The sequence below is a fragment of the Coccidioides posadasii genome, chromosome 5 (genome assembly GCF_018416015.2).
Source record: "Coccidioides posadasii str. Silveira chromosome 5, complete sequence".
Lineage (NCBI taxonomy): Eukaryota > Fungi > Ascomycota > Eurotiomycetes > Onygenales > Onygenaceae > Coccidioides > Coccidioides posadasii.
Window position 1 is genome coordinate 848596 of NC_089411.1, and position 15589 is coordinate 864184.

Consider the following 15589-nt stretch of genomic DNA (forward strand, 5'->3'; position numbering starts at 1 on the left):
AACGGGAGACTGGCGCCAGAAAAAGAAATGCACTTCTGGTCGCGTAATTTACGCGTCTCGAGCGGCGCGTTTGACGATTTCCGGATTGGGTTTAGTGGCTCCGGAACGGAACATCCCTCGGTACGAGCATCCCCGCGGAACAACTTTAAGTTCGGATATCCGAGATCACAGGCAGAGGTTGGATAGTTAGGCCCGACAGCTGCTCCAAGGACAGGAAGGCCTGCTCCATCCTGTTCACATCCTCAGGGAGGCGTTGCTACTCACTGAAAACATTTTCAAGTGCACCTCCCACTTTCCTGTCACTCAGAATGGCCCCGAACAATCGGAAATCAGCCACAACGGCCGAGGTAGTTCTCGTGCCACTCAAGAACTGTCTCGTCAACCTTCCGCCATCCCTGGTCTCTCTTCTGGTCAATGCTAATACAGTAAGTAGCGGCTGCAATTTTTAAGCTTGGAACATACATAGAATGCTAACGTTGCTCCTTAGCCCGCCCAAAATGTCATCGTTGAATTGCAGTACCGAGCTTCCTCGCCGGGCTCCAGTTCGCCTGGGACCGCTTCGTCACAGAGATATGCATATACTGGATGGACAGGAATGCCGAGTAAACGAAAGCTAACCCCCGTCATTGGCAAAAATAGCATGAATAGTTCCCGAGGGGTGTCTAGGGATCAAGAAATTACCGTAGTCGAGATCGATTCTATCTTCGGAAGAGTGCTAGGGCTGAATGATGGTCAAAAGGTGTGTATGTTATTGTAGATTTCGCATACGTATGGTATTGACGGAGACTTTTTAGGTTGGCCTGCTTTTACATATTGATCCACCAGTAGCTCATACAATCAATATCGAACCGTTAACCCCAACAGATTGGGAAAGTAAGTCGAGTGTCATAAGCGCATTGCCATAGCCAGATGATCCTAACAACCACTTCCACAGTTATTGAGCTTCATGCCAACTTTCTGGAGCTGAATCTCCTTTCCCAAATCCGCGCTCTTCCAAATCCTTCCTACAGCACCGCGCCATCTGGGCAAGCCGAGAAAGCCCATCCTCTCACCCTACACCTCTCCCCAACCTCAACGGCAAACATTATAATTACATCACTAACTCCTGCCGCACCTTCTTCTTCTCCGTTTGCCAAAATAGCGCCTGATGCTGAAGTCATCGTCGCCCCGAAGGTGCGCCCTAAGTCTGCAAGACCCACTCGTGGAGAGAACCGCAGCGTTGCAAGCACCGGCCGGAAAAGTATTGGAGGACGCAGCAGTAGTAGTACTGTTCGGCCAAAAAGTCGAGATTCTGAATCCTCGCCCCGAGGAGCTGTGTACCTCCGCGGCGTTGATAGAGGGTTGGCATCGAATTGGTTCAACGAAGAGGTAGGAGAAAGCAGCAACGAAGGGCTCAAAGTATGGATCCATCGTGATGTTCTTGCAAAATATGAGCTACGAGGAGCGGCGTATGTGTGTGTGTCAGTCGTTCGTCCTGCCGGTTTATTACCGCCGGTTGACCCTCAGCAACAAATCCAGCAGAAGGAACAAGAGTCTGCAGAGGCCGGCGAGATTACAAGAAAGGTTGTAGCAAGGGTTTATCCTTGGGACGAAAGTCCTGACTTTGACCACGCCGCACTATCTTCTGTGCTATGCTCCACTCTTGGTTCAGATGATATGGTAGGAGGAGTCATTCGAATTGAGGCTGCGCCATCTCAAAGACCTTCGATTAAATCCGTGAAAATATTTCCCTTCAGTGTTGACGCTTCAAAGAAGAAAGAAGGCCTTAAATTTGGAGGGGAATCTGCAGCCTATAAAGAAGCTTTGGTTGAACGAGTAAAGGCCGTATACGGTGACCCAAGTTCAGATGTCGGAATCCTAGGAGGGCCGATAACAGACGGTATGATTCTACCGACATTGGAAGACAAAACTAGATCTCTCGATTTCGAAGAAGCAATGATTCGTTTTGACCCTCCTCCGAGCACATCTGCCGACGGCAAAGCCGCGATTGGGTGGGTTCTGGGCTCGGACTCAGGATTCACTCTTGAAATTCAACCGGCAATCGGAAAACCAATGGAGACTAGTCTCGTATCAGTTCCAGTTGACGAGAGGGTGCCGAAAGAGATACCAGAAATGGTCGGCATCGACTCCATCATTAATAATTGCATGTCAAACCTGACACGTTCCTCATCAATTCTCGTAACGGGAGGCTTGGGTTCTGGGAAGACCTCGCTCTGTTACGTTTTGGGGCGACAATTACAGGAGGATTATCTGTTTAACGTTTCCTACTTCCCCTGCCGGAAGCTAGTTACAGACGAAACACGCATTTCGATGATCAAAGATACCCTGCACCGGTTGTTCTTGTCTGCTTCTTGGTGTGCAAGGCTTGGTGGTCAATCGATTGTCATTCTAGACGATATTGACAAGCTTTGCCCTGTTGAAACTGAACTTCAGGTCGGGGGAGAGAACGGTCGAAGTCGGCAAGTCAGTGAAATTTTTCGCTCCATTGTCCGAGAATTTTGCTCCGCCAACTCTCCAGTTGTCCTCTTGGCTACAGCGCAATCCAAAGAGTCATTGAACAATGTCATTATAGGCGGTCATGTTGTTCGAGAAATTTTGAGCCTAAAGGCTCCAGATAAAGAAGGAAGAAGAAGAGTTCTGGAGAAGTTGACAAGTGAAGACAAGCCGCCTGGAACCATTCCCAACAAAATTAATGGCTATTCTCATAGTCGCAAACCGTCCTCCCAGGATTCTTGGTTGGATCCTTCTAATCCGGCAACTAGGCCTGGCTCTGCAGACAAAGAGGATGGTTTTATTTTGAGCCGTGATATAGACTTTCTTGATTTAGCGGGCAAAACAGACGGTTATATGCCTGGGGATCTTGTTCTCCTTGTCTCCCGCGCAAGAAACGAAGCATTAATTCGCACGGTCCAGGATTTTACATCTTCCTCCTCAGCTATCACTCTTGGAACGGAAGACTTTGAGAAGGCCTTGAAAGGCTTCACTCCCGCTTCACTTCGCAATGTTACTCTAACCTCTTCCTCCACGACCTTTGCGGCTATCGGAGGCCTGCATGGCACTAGGAAGACTCTTCTCGAGACACTCCAATATCCAACTAAATATGCGCCTATATTTGCTCAGTGCCCCCTTCGTTTGCGATCTGGCCTCCTGCTGTATGGATTTCCCGGGTGTGGGAAGACGCTTCTTGCAAGTGCCGTCGCTGGAGAATGTGGTCTCAACTTTATAAGCGTGAAAGGCCCTGAAATCCTCAACAAGTACATTGGCGCAAGTGAAAAGAGCGTTCGAGATTTATTCGAGAGAGCAGAGGCGGCCCGACCATGTATTCTCTTCTTTGATGAGTTCGACAGTATTGCACCAAAGCGTGGCCACGATTCCACAGGTGTAACCGATCGGGTTGTCAACCAGCTTCTTACTCAGATGGATGGTGCAGAAGGCTTATCGGGAGTCTATGTTCTTGCTGCGACGTCGCGCCCGGATCTAATTGACCCGGCGTTACTCCGTCCTGGTCGCCTTGATAAATCACTTCTCTGCGATATGCCCAATCACGATGACAGAGTGGATATTATAACGACGTTGGCGAAGAAATTGAAGCTTAGTGACGAGGTTATGGAACGTATTGGCACCATAGCTGATCGGACGGAAGGATATTCTGGCGCCGATCTTCAAGCTGTTGTGTACAATGCACACCTGGAAGCCATTCACGACGCATTGGGCGACAGATCCTCAGACAAACCGCAGTCCAAATCTACGCCGATGCCGAACGGTGTGGATGAAGCCGGCGGCAACCAAAAGGCAGCCAAAACTTTTATTCAATTCCTGTATGATCCAGATGAGCACGCTCTCGCCACCTCAGCCGGACGGGGCCGTGCTTCGGCAACGGCACCTTCCCTAAGCCCACCTGCGGTCATCGCGGCAAAATTAGAGGCGTTAAAGAACATTAGACGACGACAGCGGGAATTAGAGCGCGGCCTCTCATCCGATATGTCAGCCGAGGACACGGTTAATGACGCTGACCCCGTGTCGGATAATGACAAGGATGGCAGCAATGAAATCCATATTGAGTGGGTGCATATCGAGCGCTCATTGGAGACTACACGGTGCTCTATTAGTGATGTTGAGAGGAAAAGATTAAATGCCATTTATCGTGAGTTCATTGAGGGACGCAATGGGGAGATGCCAACTGGCGAAGGGGCAAGGGAAATCGGGGGAAGAACAAGTTTGATGTAAACCAGTTCACTGTTTTCATCTTGCTCGTCTTGTACTTTCCAATTTGAATACCTGTGTCTATTCATGGCAGCATTCATGTTAAAGATTTGGAGGCACTTTGTTTATTGCATACCCCTTATTCATTGCACCTTGTTTACACTTGGCTGCGCAGCATCTATATTTATTTATTTATTTTATTTTTCAGCTGTATTATTCTTTCTTGTTTATATAGATAGCGATATTATTCTAAATCATAAGTGCTTTGGGTTTTGTGGGTTGTTTCCAAATCCAAAATAGAACACAAAAAATGATACATTCTAATCTAGAGATACATGCTGTGTTGTTACATGTCACAAATATACACACCCAATGCAAAAGGAAAGGTTTCACCCAATTAACCCTATTGCTGTGAAGCCTTCAGAAAGTCACACTTCTGCCAGACAATACCAACGTAAGTGCGAGGGCTGTCTCATAAATTCATTCAAGCTGCCGGCATAACCCTCATTCTCTTCCCCATTCTCTCCAGCTCCCCAATCACTCCACCCCCGGATAGACCCCATTTCTCGGCAACCAAGCTCTCTGTGATCCGCTCGCGCATGATGCCAGAAAGTGCGTAGTACTCCAACAGACCCCTCGTCTCGTCTTTGCTTAGTCCACCTAGGTTCACAAGCCCCAGTCCTTTCGCTTCGTTAAAGAATGAACTCACACGTGCATCCAATTTTTCGTACGGTCCAGGGAGGGGTAAGGCGGAAGACGTAGGGTTGACCCCGGAACAGCGGGCGGACAGTTGTTTGATACCGAGGTCGAAGGTGTGGATGGCGGGGTTGTTTGAGGTAGATGTGGCATAGAGAACAAGACCACCGTTAGGCATAGAAATGGCAGGGGATGAAGCAAGAGAAAGGAAATGATTGACAAAGGTGAGATCGTGAGCATGTATGGGTTCATATTCCGCGTTGAAATATTTCGTGTCTTGCATCCAGTGCGAAATGCCGTCTATCGTAATCAGGACTGGTGGACGAAGTGCGAAAGGTTTGAAGCCTTCGGCAGCCTCGGCCGGTTTTGTTACTGTGAGTTCGGACCAGAGTGCTTGGAAGGCAGGCCAAGCAAGCTCAGCTTGCTGAGACCCAGTGGTAGCAAGTTCGAGAAGAGACATGTTAGGGTGGAAGACTGATGCTAGCTGCGAATGTTGGCGGGAAATAAAAAGCTTCGAGAGCACATCTTTATTGGCCTGGGCTATTCTCTCCAACAATTGAGCAGCCGCATTCTTCTGCACGTATTGGGTCGGATTTGATCCTGGCAGCGGTGCGTACGCCGTAGTTCCATTGACAAGGTCGCGTGCTGGTTTTGTAAATGAGCAGATTGTTCAGATAGCCACAAAAATAGTCAAGGGTTTAAATCTTACCATCAGGCACGCTCATGACAACCCATTTATCCAACAACCCCATTGTCATTGCCTGCAACAAATGGACGCTTTTTCCGGCAAATCTATCACCGGTAACAAGCTTTGCTGCTGCTTTCCCCTTTTCTTTCTCCCGAATTTCAGCCATCAAGCTCGCCAACTCCAGCGTCTCCCTCCTCATTAACGTGCCAGGCCGTCGAAACATTCCCCATCCTTGCGATGTCTTAAACGCTTGCAACGCTCTCAGATTCTCTATCAAGGACATGGGAACGCCCACAACCTGTCCTTGTAGTTTTGCATCAACCATATTCTCCACCGAGAGGTCCTGTAGCCCGGTAACTTCGAGCGCATTCGCGTTACTAAGAACCAGGCGATGGGTATGAGCTTTCCGCTCCGCTGGCGATTCTCGCGCTGGTTTAATAGCTGTACTCCTCTTTTTCACTCGGGCAGAACGCGCTTCACGGAATTTTGGGCCGGCATCTTGACTTCGGGACTTTTTGGGCGGAAGGGCATATGTGAAAGCGGTGGAATGAAATGGTGCTGTCGCGGCAGCTCGGGGTATCGCGGTCACTGGAAGAAGGGATTTGGGGGAGGGACGGAGCTTCGAGAGGCAACCCCAACAAAAGGAGGACGCCATTGTGTTTCGTGAGAACCGACGTGCGCAATTGCCTGTCACAATGGGGTAAATTGCGTCTGGTCGGGTCTGATCTTTTAGGATTTGAAGATGAACATTTAGACTCTCAAGGGTATCTTGGCTCACTGAAGAGGAAATCTACGATGCCGCTTGTGGCTTTCTTACATAATTTATCAATCTTGACTGGCTAAAGCGGCGGCTCAAACCTTATATCGCAGCTCATCGCAATAATTTTGCTTTTCTGAAGATACTGCGGAGACTCGACGGCGGCTGTATCCAATTCTTCGGAGACATTCAAACCAGCTGGTCGTCAAAATGTCGAGCGGACAAACCGACGCAATGTCACAACCTCCCAGTACCTTTAGGACCAAGCAAAAACCTGAAAGACTGTAAGCTCAATACTCTAATCTGAGGCTTCTTCCGAAGCATCACAGCCAAAAACATCAACATTGTTTGCTAAAAAAAATCATCTTTCTACACAGACCCATAACAGTCGAGAAACCCACACCATATACCTTTGATCTTGGCCGCCTCATGGCCCTAGACCCTAACCCTCTCAACCTCCCCTCAAATTCCCTCTCCAACCCACCCGTCCTCAACTCAACACTCAAATCCACCGCCCGCGACGGTGCCCAATGCCTCCTCAACCAGCTCCTAACCGCCTGCCCCATAACCAGCTCCGCCACGGACGGCGTTCTTCTCACCCTCCCTACCCCAGTAACCCCGCTCCCGCGCTTCAAACCACTCCCCACGCCCAAGCCGCCTACAAAATGGGAGCTTTTCGCGCGCAAGAAGGGAATCGGCAAATACAATAACAAACTTGGCGCTAACGAGGCTGAGCGGCAGAAGAAGTTGGTGTATGACGAGGAGAAGGGAGAATGGGTGCCTAGATGGGGATACAAGGGCAAGAACAAGGCTGAAGATGACCAGTGGTTGGTGGAGGTGGATGATAAGAAGTGGAAAAAGGAAGAAGATATGAATATTCGGGGAGAATCGATCAGAAATGAAGGAAGAAAAGAAAGGATGGAGAGAATTCGGAGGAATGAGAGGAAAATGAGGGCGAATATGCGGAGGACCGGGAATGCGAAGAGCAAAGCTTGAAGGGGTTTGGATTCCCCGGGGGTTTTACGTGCAGGCGTTCTTTTTGTGACGGGTCAATTAATACTTTTTGCAAGGCGTTGAAGGCCCATGGAACCATGGGATTGGTGTATGAACAAAAGTGTGGTTATATTGAATACAATACACTGAGAAATGAACATCATCGGCGCATTACCCAAGCATAACAGCTATTTTGTACGACTTGTGCCTAGCGCACAGGAAAAGCTGATTGAACATTGTAAATATCATAAAATGGGGCTATATTTCTGCTATTAGATAAAAGGATAAGTTGAATGTGAAGAGTTGCAGCTGATCAGAAGACAAGTTGCGAGTCAGACTTCACAGGATGCCTTGTCAAACAAGGTGCTATGATTGAATTATGCAGAAATTACCAAATAGTTTATGTGGTCGAGACCAAATGCAAGTGGTCAAACGATACAACACACACTCTTATGTACGCAAGAAAACCATATGCAATAAGAAACACTCCCACCAGAAGAACCAGCAACTCCAACAAAACGATTCTCAAACAAAGTGGGGAGGAAAAGAGATGGATCTCGCTCATGCGCCATTATATGCTTTAAGTAACAAAGAGAAAGAGAGGCGGGAAACCACAATGTCTGGAACTGATGTGAAAGGAAGGCGGTATGATTGTAGCAAGGACAAGGCGTAGCATCATCAAGCTTTGCAGTGCATCTGACGAAGTTGCAGTGCTGTGCAACAATGTCAATGTCAACAAAACAGAAAGGATAGCGGCGGACGAGGCGAAAAGTTGCTGCTAGGGGTATGGATCAACATGCCTTGAAGATAAAGGAAAACAGTAAGCCGAACACGCCAATTGTTGAATGGACCCAAAAACACCAGTGAAAATCATTTTTGCCATCCGAAAGAAAATTCAAGGTCATAGTAGAGCTGTAAAAAAAAAGAAGACGAAAGGGAATAATTAGTGGATAAGAAAGCCAGACGACGTTTTATACTTAATCGTTTGGTTGAATTAGATTTGAGAAAAGTTGTAATCGAGTCCTCGATCAAAATGTCCGAAACACCGCGTTTAACGACAGTACGTAGATAGGTCACTTTCTGCCTAAATCTGAATGGGAGACAGTGGAGGCCCAAGTTCCGGAAGTTGTGAGGCAACTTTTAAATTATTATTGTCAATATTCGGGGGTGTTTTTCGGCCCTTTTTCAAGCTGCCAGAGCGGCTGGAAGCCTTGGTAGCGGTGCCGCTAGAACCTCCGTCAATAGGCTGGCTGCTGCCCGAAGAAGATATGGCCCTTTCTTCAACTGCTTCTGAAGTAGCTGGCGCAGGAGGTGCGATTGTTTTGTTCAAAGCAGCCTCTTTTAGTTGCCGTTCATACTCGAGTTCCTTTGCAAGATATTCCTTCTCGGTCCAACAACCTTGCCAGCAGTTCTTCCAGTCACAGACCAAAAACTGGAAGCAAAAGCCGTCGATTTTCATACAGGGCTGGAAGCAGATGCAGAGGTTCCGGTAGTCCATCTTGTTTTTGTCAACATAGGAATGAAGAAGGCTCAAGTGGCAGGTAATAGCGAACAATAGGTAATAGTTGAATGGTGGCAGCTTCGAGAGCTCGTCCTTCAATAGTTGCGGCGCTTTGGTGGCTCCAGCGCATTTCTCTGCTATCATGGCCTGCGTTGCTTTGGGGAATATCTCATCCGGCAACTCGCGAAGCCATGCCTTGAACATCGACCCAATGGTGTTAACATCATACAAATCTGGCTCGTCGAAGAGGTTGATGTCCAGTTCTAATAAAGATATTAGCCCTGAAGATGCTAGGTCATTCAAGTAAATCCGAATTTGTGCCATACCTGTGTCAAATCGTCTCTGCCAGTGCTTGATCTCTTTTCCACTACCGGGGACACGGTAAAGGCCTTCTTCCTCACAGCCCTTAAAGTTCAAATAACTAAGATATAAGGTTAGTACACAATCTATAACACTGCATTAGGCGTGCCTGTACGTACTCAATACACCTCCAAGGCAATGCCGGCATCCAATATTCCGTCTTATCTTTCGAAGCCTCCAGTCTCTTGGAAATTCTTGTCCGTCGGGCTTGTTCGACAAGTGGAAGATTGATAACCGAACAGACATAACTATCATCCGTAACCAACTCTCGCTCATGAATGCTGTTACTCTTCGTAATCTTGCCGAAAAAGCCTTTACCAGCCCTCCCAAGTCTGTCTGCAGCACCACTGGAAGTTTGTTTTAAATTATTAAACAATGATGAACCTGTGACCTGATTAAGTGAAGAGCTAATCATTGCACCAGCATGTGCCCGCTCTCTCCTTGAATAATTGCTGCGTTCCTCGGCGGGAGGGCGATCCGCAGAACGATTACGTACGGTGGAGCCCATGGCGTCATTAAATGATCGTTCGGGCTGCAAAGGAGCTGTTTTCAGGGGCGCCTGCGCCTCTTCTCTGCTAATCTCTTCAAGTCGTAGTAATCCGTTCGAAGGTCGCCTCGTAGCACTTGGTCGACCCGCCGAAAGAGGTTCATCAACACGAATAGACCGGCTTCGGGTGAGAAGGCTGGCAAATCGGGGTTTACTCTTCTTGGGCGTCAGCGTATGGATATTTTCAATATCTTCAGTCGCTTTCCCATTAATGCTCTGCGGACTAGACTGGGATTTGTCATCGAAACCCTCCCCTGAACAATACAATTAGCTGCAAGTGACTATATTTGGAACATGTCATATAGTTTGTACCTTTGCTTTTTCCAGATCCGGTAGAAGCCTTTGCAAGGCTTGATGACGAATTGTTATGACCCTTTGATTTATGAACGATCCTATCTTTTGAGCTGCCCCGGCTAACGGGTTTGTCCTCCGGTCGACCAAGAGAAGTATCAGAAATGTGAACTTTATTGGTGGATCTTGAGGCCTTAAAGTTCGTAAAAAAGGACTTGGATGTATCTCTACCGTGTTTTGAGGTGTCTCTGGGGGAGGAAGGAAAAGGCGGAATTGCAGTTATATCCGGAGTTTGCGGGATATCGCCATTATCCGTGCTGATAGAGGTACCCGGGGACCTTGCACCCGAGGCTGATTTTTCCGACCCCAGGTTTGATCGTGCCGTCACGGGGCGAATGGTGGCACCTTTGAATGTAGATCCGGTCGAAGATAGAGGCGATATAGGTGTCAAGGGAGTCGTGGGATTAGGACTGTTCAACGGCAAAGGAGATTTCGAGTTATCGCTGAAGTTTGACTGTCCCAAACTCAGCGTTGGGGCGCGGGAGGACTTTTTAGTCATGATGTATGATTTTGAGAATGTTGGTTTATGCGAGGTGAAACCTGGGCGCGAGAAACGTTTGGATCCCCCTAGTGTGGACTCGAACTCTAAGGTGAAACGGTTGGGCAGGAGGCGGGAGTAAAACAGGGGAGTCAGAGGAGGGGATGATGATGGGTCGATCTGTTCCATGTCGTATTAAGTTAGCAAAATTTATGCGTGCCATTTCATGATATTACAGGTGCTCTGAATGATGAGCTGAGGTATGTCCGAGTACGTGGGCGGAGAGCTTTTCGAAATATAAAACATGAGACAAGAACCTCACCGTTCAAGAAAGTCACGCCGCACCACAACGCGAAGCAAACGGCCTCACAGCTGGTCAATGCGCACAGTGCAAGCACAGCAAGCAAACACGAAAGAAAGGCTGGGTTGGGGGTAATAGCGTCAACCTCAAGTGGTTGGGGTCACGGCGGAAACTATTAGGGAGCCCAGCAAGGGATTACGCGGGGTGGCGATAGGGTTAATTGCAGCGTCTCAACGCCCCATTGAGGATATCCCAAAGTTCCTGAGCCACTGAAAGGGGGGGGTGGTCCAAGGTGCAAGAGTATGAGTAGCACAAGAATTGGCTGTTGTGGCTAGGTATAGTAAAAAGCTAACGTTATATGTAAGTTGGAATGCACAAGAAGCAGGAACAGACATGGCTTGGGAAGCAAGATAAGGTGACGCAGCAGTTAGAGGATGCAAGCAAAGACGACCAACAGAAAAACAAAGTACACATGTGCAACAACGGTTCTCTAAGTTCAATAATGACAATGATAATGGCTGGTCCCTCTTTCTTTCTCGTGACGCCCAAGGCAGGATTCAGTCTTGGGTTCAGCACCAGATTCCGCAAGCAAGGATGTGAAACAATGGATGGATCAAAGTCGGTGGAATGTTACTAGCACGTACCTTTCTGCAGCGGGCGAAGGATGTGTTGCTCTATATTGGTGATATGGCCCGGATTTCAGTTGGTGGTAAGTGTAACCCGTGTTTATTTACTGTCCTCTGGAGCCCAAGGTGGAATTAACAGACAGTGTGGCCTGCATCAGGAAATCGGAGGTGGACAGCGAATGATCCTGGTCTGCACACGGAGGAAGGGTGTAGGGAGTGATATGCGTCTGGCATACGCGACAGGAGGAAGATCGAGGGACGAGAGCAGAGGTCGAGAGAAAGCGTGGTCAAGAAGGGTCGAGCTGAGATTACGTTTGATAGTTAATGAGATGGGGGATAAAACACCACGGTAGGGGAAGACTGTGCGTTGAGGTGGTATCTCATGCCGGCGGGTGATATTATATGGATGTGCTGCGGAGGGATGGGGATGGTGAGGAGTTGTCCAGGTCGACGTTGGTTGGGTCGGATTCCTATTTTTGCTTGGTCCCTGTCCCTTAAAACCGCCTCTAATCTTACTAGTCCGCTTTGGTCTTTGGCGCTCTCACTAATGCAGGTGCGGCTACCAACGACCACCACCCAAGCTAAAGAGTACCGCCAGAGATCCTCCTAAACAAGCAAGCCATTCAGGGGTACCGCTGCGTGCACGGAGGATTGCTATTCTTGTTCTTGACAAGAGTTCATCATCGTACTTTCTGTGAGACACCTGACTCTGCTGTCGTGGCTCCGGGGGGTTTTTTCCCGGGGGGGTGGTGGTGTCGTTGTTTTACAGTGCCCGTCAAGGGCCCTTTGCCCTCCATTAAGAGAGAAGCAATGATCCGACGAATTCAAGCTGAATCTCGTGCAGATGACGACGAGCCTTACGACATTACGGGGTTCCACGCATCCAAAACTAGCAAAAAGTCAATTTGGCGAGAGTCTCTGGGCCGAGTCCGGAGTGTGGACAGCATGTCCTCCAGCTGAGCGACTCCTCGTTCTTCTCCCGGCTCACATTTTCATTGGCTCGACGGGCTACGGCGTACGGCGTCAGACAAATGATGCAGAAGAAAACGGTCTGTCAACGATCAATCCATCATTGCCAGCAACGTCAGGAAATCCAGGGCCAGCTGTTTCTCGAAGATCGTAGACAAACAGATGCGCGATCGCCGCCCGGAAATTGTTTAAGCCCGCTGTCTGCCGGATTGTATCTTTCCTCGTGCAAGGATCGTAGAACTCGGGTCACGTCGACAGTAGTATCAATACCCCATACCCTAGCACAAAGTTGGCGCTCCGAATATTCGTCGAATCAGGAAGACGGGCCTAAACGCCCTGTCAGGATTCGTCGGTGAAACAATCGTGAGGGGTGAAGGACAACGCGACCTTCATACATATCCTAGCATAATAAGAGCGCGGAATGCACTCACAGTTTCAATATCGTGGATTCGGAGCACTCCGCAATTACGGAGGAGAAGGAGAAAAAAAAATATATTAAAAAAAAAAGGTAGTTAAATCCGGACCACGCAAGTGCCTCCTTTGAAAGGCATGGAATCATGGATAGCCCCGCATGCACGGCCTCGCCGGTTACGATCAGCCAAAGGACGGAAGTTTAGCACGATGATCGTAGATGAGCGATAGAGTTGCGCCCAACCCAACACTTGTCCGAGGGAATGGGACGCAGCCTGTGTGGCCCAGCAAACTCCACGGGCCAAGGATGAAACAAAGGAACCTGCTCAACTATCATTTGTTCGCTACATATCTGTTGTCGTGGTTCAGAAGAATGCCAAGACCATGTGATAACCTGTAGCAGCCCCTTTTGACTTTTCTATGCAACTTCACCACACCCCATTCCCTGTCACCTGTCTTTAACAATCCGCCAAACTGAACTGGCCAAGCTTGTCGAGTGAAATAACATGTCTATGATGCAAAGTACATGAGGTGGATGACATAGCCTATAGTAACTATTCATCAAAGTTCCTTCTATGGTGTTGTGGCCTAGCACTTTTCGCAATTTTTCAGCAAACTTTGACCCATTTTTACATTATCATTTATTGGTCATCATGTCTCTTGTTTCCGGCCCAGGAAGAGGCGGCACTGGAAGCCAAGGTCAAGAATTGTTTGTGGAAAAGCATGTTGATTACATCAAAAGCCTCGATAAAGTGTGTGCGGCCTTTCGATCCTTGCCCCCGTGGTTCTTTTCTTGAGTAGACTCCCCGAAATGGATGTTGACCAGATTCTTTCTGTATCAGCGGAAGGATGAGTATGAATACTGGCTGACAGAGCACTTGCGGCTCAACGGTGTTTACTGGGGGCTCACCGCTCTTCATCTCCTCGGGCATCCCGAAGCTCTTCCCCGAGATGACACCATTGACTTTGTTCTTTCCTGCCAGCATGAAAATGGGGGCTTTGGTGCAGCGCCTGGCCATGATCCCCATATGCTTTATACTGTCAGTGCAGTTCAGGTCCTAGTAACAATTGACGCGGTGGGAGAACTGGATAAAAGAGGTCGTGGGGGCAAAGAAAAAGTCGGATCATGTATGTCATACTTTTCCTTGGTTATGTTTACAATTGGCATGCTGATATGTATAACTGCAGATATTGCTAACCTTCAGGACCCCGTCACTGGCACATTTAAAGGTGACGAGTGGGGGGAAACTGACACACGGTTCCTTTACGGGGCGTTCAATGCACTGTCACTACTAGATCTCCTCTCCATGGTTGATGTGGGCAAAGCTGTTTCCTACGTTCAGTCCTGCGCAAATTTTGATGGAGGCTACGGTGTGCGGCCAGGGGCCGAGTCTCACGCCGGCCAGATATTTGTTTGCGTGGGTGCTCTGGCTATTGCTGGACAACTCGACCTGGTAGATACTGAACGGCTTGCTGCGTGGCTAAGTGAAAGACAGCTAGATAATGGCGGTTTGAATGGCCGACCGGGTAAAAAAGAGGATGTCTGCTATAGTTGGTGGGTCATGAGCAGTTTAGCCATGCTTGGGAAACTCCACTGGATTGATAGGGATAAACTCATCGGCTTCATCCTCAGCTGTCAGGTATCCAGCTCCTTTCCTCTCAATCCTCTCTTTTTGACTAAGTAGGGTGCTAGGATCCTCAACTTGGTGGCATTGCTGATCGACCGGAGGACATGGTGGACGTTTTTCACACTGTCTTTGGAATTGCGGGCCTCAGCCTACTCAAATACCCCGGCATTAGAGAGGTTGACCCAATCTAGTAAGTGTTTGCTCTTCTCTCCTTCATTGGTTGTGGAATTTTCTAGGATTCACTAACATGCACCTCAAGCTGTATGCCCAAAGAAGCCACATCCAGAGCCCTGAAGAGGTAACAGGGACAAATAAGGACATTCCCAAGTAGAACTTGGGTTTTCTCTGTTGCTTAGACTTTGCCAATCGTTTTTCCAGACAATCATGTGTTTTGCATTCTTATCTCCCTCCTGCAATCTAATAACCAATCGGACCTCTTCACCATGGACGGGGGGATACAAGGCAGGAGGAGAGCAGCATCAACTGCGCCTTACATCCGCTTCTGGATCTCAGAGTGTCAGTCTCCGAGACAAATAAGCCGCAGTGGACATCAATTGTCAATGGATAGGCCTGTTTTAGCGTTTTTAAGCTGTTGTCGAGATTCTCAATATGAACGTCAAAGTTCCTCCCCCAACAGCTTGGCTGCTGAAGGTCCGCCACCTGTATATATATATATATATGTGTGTGTGTGTGTTTTTGTATGCGCTGGATAGGCGTGTGGCCGATGTCCTTTTCCGTCGCGATGCCCCGCCAACAACCAGTTCCCTTTTTGGTAGTAGGGCGGTATTTACACCGTTCCTGCCGTTACAGCGGGGAGGACCTTCCGCCCTTCGCTAAGTCCAGCTTTCCTGCTTGTATCGCGAGAAATATTACTGCTTTATTTCAGGTTCCTGCCAGTTTCGATCAGACAAAGCCACAACAGCACAACGTCCCTCGACAGGCCCTTTCGTCTCTCCCCTTCGTTCTCTCTGCAACTTCAATCCTCTCCTCCCGTGTCCAACAGCCTAGAGGAGGGAGCGTTCCACCCTCAGTGCTATTTCTCAAAAGCATTTATTTAGCTTAGAGCGGCCTCTCCCTCGG

The 15589-nt window shown here is 48.5% G+C and overlaps 5 protein-coding genes across 5 annotated transcripts; 3 read left to right on the plus strand and 2 right to left on the minus strand.

Annotated features, from left to right (window-relative positions):
* Positions 1–308: 308 nt before the first annotated feature.
* PEX1 (Peroxisome biosynthesis protein pex1) lies at positions 309–4298 on the plus strand (the record flags this gene model as incomplete). Its single annotated transcript, XM_003068037.2, has 4 exons — positions 309–425; positions 488–739; positions 795–873; positions 935–4298. 4 exons carry the CDS (start codon positions 309–311, stop codon positions 4225–4227), a joined length of 3741 nt encoding a protein of 1246 aa, XP_003068083.1. The 3' UTR covers positions 4228–4298.
* Positions 4299–4540: 242 nt separating this feature from the next.
* Positions 4541–6288, minus strand: RSM23 (mitochondrial 37S ribosomal protein mS29). The gene is made up of 2 exons (XM_003068038.2): positions 5609–6288; positions 4541–5544 (listed from the first exon to the last, which is right to left on the minus strand). Exons 1-2 carry the CDS (start codon positions 6240–6242, stop codon positions 4688–4690), a joined length of 1491 nt encoding a protein of 496 aa, XP_003068084.2. The 5' UTR covers positions 6243–6288; the 3' UTR covers positions 4541–4687.
* A 211-nt stretch (positions 6289–6499) lies between these two features.
* Positions 6500–7517, plus strand: RRS1 (Rhodanese- sulfurtransferase). Its single transcript, XM_003068039.2, has 2 exons — positions 6500–6628; positions 6722–7517. The coding sequence occupies exons 1-2, from the start codon at positions 6555–6557 to the stop codon at positions 7338–7340; spliced, it is 693 nt and encodes a 230-aa protein (XP_003068085.2). The 5' UTR covers positions 6500–6554; the 3' UTR covers positions 7341–7517.
* Positions 7518–7714: 197 nt separating this feature from the next.
* Positions 7715–10756, minus strand: D8B26_008267 (uncharacterized protein). Its single transcript, XM_003068040.2, has 4 exons — positions 10058–10756; positions 9318–9999; positions 9165–9259; positions 7715–9101 (listed from the first exon to the last, which is right to left on the minus strand). Exons 1-4 carry the CDS (start codon positions 10593–10595, stop codon positions 8422–8424), a joined length of 1995 nt encoding a protein of 664 aa, XP_003068086.2. The 5' UTR covers positions 10596–10756; the 3' UTR covers positions 7715–8421.
* Positions 10757–13368: 2612 nt separating this feature from the next.
* Positions 13369–15499, plus strand: D8B26_008268 (uncharacterized protein). The gene is made up of 5 exons (XM_003068041.2): positions 13369–13633; positions 13724–14009; positions 14070–14521; positions 14575–14699; positions 14769–15499. Exons 1-5 carry the CDS (start codon positions 13457–13459, stop codon positions 14809–14811), a joined length of 1083 nt encoding a protein of 360 aa, XP_003068087.2. The 5' UTR covers positions 13369–13456; the 3' UTR covers positions 14812–15499.
* Positions 15500–15589: the final 90 nt, after the last annotated feature.